This window comes from Babylonia areolata, chromosome 19 (genome assembly GCF_041734735.1).
Source record: "Babylonia areolata isolate BAREFJ2019XMU chromosome 19, ASM4173473v1, whole genome shotgun sequence".
Lineage (NCBI taxonomy): Eukaryota > Metazoa > Mollusca > Gastropoda > Neogastropoda > Buccinidae > Babylonia > Babylonia areolata.
The window spans coordinates 5,008,412-5,014,362 of record NC_134894.1 but is presented as its reverse complement, the minus strand read 5'-3'; the positions used below and the strand labels follow the sequence as shown (position 1 = coordinate 5,014,362).

The 5,951-nt window shown below is 42.9% G+C and overlaps 1 protein-coding gene across 1 annotated transcript in view; it reads right to left on the bottom strand.

Moving 5' to 3' along the window:
• Positions 1-4,172, bottom strand: part of LOC143293404 (zygote arrest protein 1.L-like) — a 10,846-nt gene extending 6,674 nt beyond the window's left edge. Inside the window, exons 1-2 of the mRNA XM_076604241.1 lie at positions 3,959-4,172; positions 1,362-1,996 (exon numbers count right to left, since the gene is read on the bottom strand). Of these exons, the coding sequence (XP_076460356.1) occupies positions 1,362-1,502 (141 nt within the window). The 5' untranslated portion in view covers positions 1,503-1,996; positions 3,959-4,172. The remainder of the gene's footprint in view (positions 1-1,361; positions 1,997-3,958) is intronic.
• Between the last annotated feature and the right edge of the window lie 1,779 nt (positions 4,173-5,951).

Below are 5,951 nucleotides of genomic sequence, written 5' to 3'. Positions count from 1 at the left end.
AACAACAACACACACACGCACACACGCACACACACACACACACACACACACGCACGCACACGCACGCACGCGCACACACTGACGCACACGCACACACACTGAGGCACGTCACCACGAAAAACAATTTCAGGGTAAACAAATGCACCCCTCTCGAACAGCGAACAACAGTTATATCCCTTGGCCCAGTCAAGCGCTGCTCGCTTTTCCTGTTCCCCCGTCGGCCTGTCCCGCTAGACCTATTTATCTGTTGACTGTTCTTTCACGTCGTCTGTTTACCTCCTATGTCTGTCTAACTAGTTACCTATCTAATTTTGTACGACAATTTGTCTAGTATGTACGAACACACACACACACACACACACACACACACACACAAACTCACTCACTCACTCACTCACTCACTCACTGATGAGTCTGAAGAGAGATGGGACAAAGAGAGAGGAGAGAGAGAGGGAGAGAGAGAGAGAGGGCAAGGCAAGACAAGACAAGACAAGACAAGACAAATTCTGTATTATCAAGGATAATAGATAAGCACTGGCGCGCTTTTTTTTTTCATCTAGCCCCCCCCCCCCACCTCCCCCCCCCCGCCCACCCCCCTGAAACTGAGTCTACACAACACAATATTACATTATATATGTCATTGCATGCACTATACAATGCTACTTAAAGTCGTGGAATGCGAATACTATACTACATAAAGGCATAAGCATGGTAAAAATAAGACACACACACACACACACACACACACACACACACACACACACACACACACACACACAGGCACAAGCATGGTATTGATAATCGACATAAAAAAAAAACCCAACAAACCGGCAAAAACAACAACAAAAAACAAAAACAAAAACAAAACAACCAACCAACCAACAAACAGAACACACATACACACACACACTCCCTCTCTCTCTCACGTACACTTACACACACACACATAAGCATACATTGTGTATGTTTTAAAAAATACTATGCTAATGTAATATAAAACAGTAAGTCTAATAAAAAAAAAAAATACACATAGCAATAACAGGGGAGGGGGGGGGGTGCTCATGAATGAGAGAGAGAGAGAGAGAGAGAGAGATAGAGAGAGAGAGAGAGAGAGTACTCGCATAACTAAATCCCACGAGCTAGAACTGGCCTTCCACTTAGCTTACATAAGCTTTCAGTAACTTAAAAAATAAAATAAAACAAAAATAAAAGAAAGGTCTCGGTTGAACCGGGAATTCCCGAAACCCCAGTCCAAATCATTATGTTGAAGCCACGCTATCTGTAAACTTGTGTGTGTGTGTGTGTGTGTGTGTGTGTGTGTGTGTGTGTGTGTGTGTGTGTGTGTGTGTGTGTATACTCACAATGTTGGTGCCTGGTCTGCAGTACACGTGAGAGCTTTCCCACGTCTTCTGGCAGCCCTTACAGCGGAAAAATCCGTACCGTTGCTCCATCCCGCCTCTTCCCCTTCCGCCTCGCCCTCTTCCTCCCCTTCCTCGAAACATGCTGTGTTCTTCGCTTTGGTGTCCTTTATCTGTCGTGTGGGGATAAGTTGATTAATGTCTCTCTGCTGTCTCGTGTGTCACGAAATAGGGTCTACTTTCGCTTTTCGTTACTGAGAACAGATAGAGAAAGACTTATTTTCTCTTCTTCTTTGTTGCCCAGAACATCAGCTTTCTGTTTGCAGTGAGGAGTCCCGCTTTTTGTCAAGTTTCTCGATGGTCACAGCACTGGCTTTGATTATGCTTCCAGATCTAGTGCCCGAAGGATATGAATCATGTACAGTCAGTGGTTCACAACGGGTGAGGCCGGCTGGCGTTTGTGTACAATGTAGCGTGGGCGAGGCAGACTACCCGGGTACTGAAATGGTTTCGATGGCCGGGCAAAGACTACGAACAGAAGCTGACGGACTTTGCCTGCCGCGGACTTTCCTGGAACCGGCTGGTGGTGGGTGGGCGGGGATAGCTGCGTTGCACTTTTGGTCGGTGCCTGGGAATACCTGGAAAGACCGAAGGATTGGCTGTCAGTAAAAATAACGATAAGAGTTAGCCATGGGGGTTTTTGCTGAATGCGGTGCCGGCCCTTTTCTGGGAATGGGGTCACTGCGCTTTTACAACACAACACAAGCGAAGTAATAAAAGAAAGGGGGGGGGGGAATAAATAAAAAATATATATATATATACAGAGAGAGAGAGGCAGACTTTGTAAAATGGCACATACCATAGCAGTAAAATGATCAGTTTATCCAAAGAACTACATAGATATATAGATAGATATATAGATGCAGAGTAGGTAAAATGGCACATACCACATCAGTATAGTGATCAGTTTATCCATAGAACTAGATAGATAGATAGATAGACAGCACCCCCAAGCACCAAGCAAGACAGTCGGTCCTCTCATCCACGCTACAACACACACCACATCGATATCCACAGGTACAAGAAAATAATATAAATCATAAGATAAAACAATAAACAGGAAGAAAACAGTAGATAAAGAACAAATAAAAGATAACTTACACGTGAGGTGGAGTTTAAGCAAGTTCGTAAGGTTGGTTGGAATTGGATATGTGGAATAAAATCGACAAACAAAAAAGGAAGACAAAACATACAATACAAATCGACACGTGAACGCTTGGTTGGATAGATGGATGGATGAATACGCACACACAGATAGGGAATTTTTTATACAGATAGGTGGGTAGGTAGGTAGGTTCACACACACACACACACACACACACACACACACACACACACTCACTCACACTCACTACACACGAGAACAATGTACCCGTTACTGTCTACCAACATCAAAAGTAGGCCGAAGATGTTTCCTGATTACCGATATCCTTATCTGTGCATTGTCATAAGTCAACAAACTAGGCACAAAGTATTATGTTCGCTGATCAAATACATATCTCCGCATAAACCAGTCGAGAAACTTCCTCGTCCTGTTATGTCAAGCTATGATTGTTGTGTTTGGCTTGTATTTTGTTGTTTGTTTTTATATCCGTGTTACATCGTCTTTTTTATTTTTGACTTGTTGAAGCACATACACTCTCAAAGGGATCTGTCTGAACACAAAACGGTCATTAGTCTGAATCTGATAGGAGCAGTTAATGTGTATGGACAACTCAGCGGTGTGTGATCTCTTGAGCTTTCATTTACACACTGACCCTTATGCCCTGATAACCGGCTGTAGCCACCCAGTACCAATACTTTTACTACAACTTCTAATAATCACAACACAGTCACAAATAACACAGAATGATTTGAAAGCAATGATAATAGTCACTCTTTACAATAAACCACCAACAGAAAGACAAAGTTACAGAATTATCCGCCAAATCGGCTTAGTTTACACTTCCAATGACCCGTAATGTTCTTTTCCATTTCAAACAGGGAAAGAACACACACACACACACACACACACACACACACACACACACAAATCCTGCGTTTTCTAACAAGAATAAACACTTTCAGTTAAATTGATTTAAAAAAAACAAAAACAACAGCAGGAATGCATGGTTTTGTTTCCACGCACCATACACAGCCAACCATTCCGTTTTTAAGAAAGAAAAAAAAATCAACTAAAACCCAGACGAGGTTTTGACTGTATAGTTTCCGTAATTGGTCAAAAATATTAAATAGAAACATTTCAAAATATTCCAGAACGCGTTATGTGTGCGAAAAATGAAAAGCCCAACAATTTCCAGATATTTACAAATCGAAAATTTCAACTTTTTTGTATACTTTCCGGGTGGTCTCTCCCAATCTTCCTCAAGGTGAAGGAAGGTGGTTTGGAACCGCTGAAATCGATAGTTCTACACAAGTAAACTCAACTTTTCGATTCTTAATGCCAGCAAAGAAAACTTTATCTGTAATGTATCAAGAATCAGATAATCTTTATCAACGAAAGACAGCAAAATCCCATGCTAAAATTTATATATACTGACCTCAGTGTGTCGTTTTCAATTCTGCTCCAACAACGGTTAACGGATTCACCACAACCTTCCGCAAACTTACGCCTACGCGCCTTTTATATCTTTCCAGCCACTCCCCTGTATTGTACGTGCCAGGTAACAAGTGGACTTATTCTTGATAAAACAAAAATCGGGCCAGAGTTACACGAACCGCTTCAGTTTCGTTTTCGCTCGCCAAGCCACTCCTTTCTGAGGGATTCGTTTCATGTGAGACAGCGTATGCAGACACTATGGCAGCCTGTGGCGTGAGAGCTGTGTCATGCTGGGCCGTGCTGGGTTTCTTGGTTTCACATCGATTTCGGAGAATTATGGTGGGGTTTCTCCGAATCTGTCTCCCTTTCTGCGTGCGTACGCGCGCGCGCGCGTGTGTGTGTGTGTGTGTGAGTAGGAAGTTTCCGGTTTCTTATTTGTCCAACCCACTTACAGCAATGCGTGTGTACTTGCTTTCCACAATGAATTGTTTCGAAATAAACACCAGAACAGAAACTGGAACCACTGCAATGCGTGTGGGGTTAAAAAAAAAAAGCAAAAAAAAAAGCAATGTTTTGAGCCACGCCAGTGAACACGTTGCTATTTTTAAGTGTAACAGCCCAGATTTTCCCACCATCCCGAAAGGTAACTTGGGTGAAATTTAAGTATTTTTAGGTTGTCCCACATGGGTGGAGAGGGGGGATATTTCAGGGATAATAATGATGATAGCCATAATAATGATAACATTAATAATAATGGATATTTATATAGCACACTATCCAGAAATCTGCGCTAGGTGCTTTACAAAACACTTTTGTTTGTATAATACATTACATCAATGTTACGTACACACACCAAGATGTGACAAACCAACTTAATACACACACACACACACACACACACACACACACACACACACACTGCATACATACATTTAAACATACATGTGCACATAGCAGCTGCCACCCACACATAGGCACGCACAAACACACAGACGCGCGCGCGCACACACACATATACGTATAAAGGATGCTGAAATGTCTCCTGAAGATCGTTATGGGGGTCAAACTGGGTAGTCAACCCCATCCTACAAATGTCCCCTGTGAGTACAAAAAGACCCCCCTCCCTCTCCCCACACACACCCCCTCTGGTGTTTTTGTACCTATTTACGTGTCTGTCCCACGGTCGGCTTTGTACAGAGGAGCCACAAAGACTGGTTTGACAAGAACGACTCTGGAATCTCCAAGCTCCTGAACACACTGCATATACATATACGGCATCTGGATCACATTTCCGATAAAGACTGCCAGAGGAAGAATAACCAGTACTTGCAAACCAAGTAACTCGTACAAAAGAGGCTGCGTGAGATGAAGAACACCTGGTGGGAGAGAAAGTCCGAAGAGCTTCAGTCAGCTGCTGATGCTCACGACACGAAGACCTTCCATGATGGTCTCCGAGCTGTGTATGGGCCGAGAGTCACAGGATCAACCCCTGTCCGAGCCTTGGACCAGACCACCCTCCTGACAGACAAGAAAGACATCCTTGCCCGCTGGGCAGAGCACTTCATCACCCTCCTCAACAGGGACTCGTCCGTTAATGTTCAAGCTTTTATATGAATAAAAATACAGAAACGGAATGCATTATAGCATAATCAGGCATTCAAACGTTATCTTTAAGGCAACATGGTGTGTGTGTGTGTTTGTGTGTGTATGTGTGTGTGTCTTGTGTGTGTGTTTGTGTCTGCCTGCGTGTGTGTGTGTGTGCGTGCGTGCGTGCGCCAGCATGTCTATATATATATATATATATATATATATATATATGTGTGTGTGTGTGTGTGTGTGTGTACATACATATAGATATTTGTATATAAAGTGCGTGAGTGCGTGCGCGCGCGCGCGCGAATGTGTGCATGTGCTTTAAGAATCTCAACGTAACTGGAACAGAAATTCAGACAACAGTAAAACAGCAAACAAACAAAAAAAAAAAAAAAAAAAAA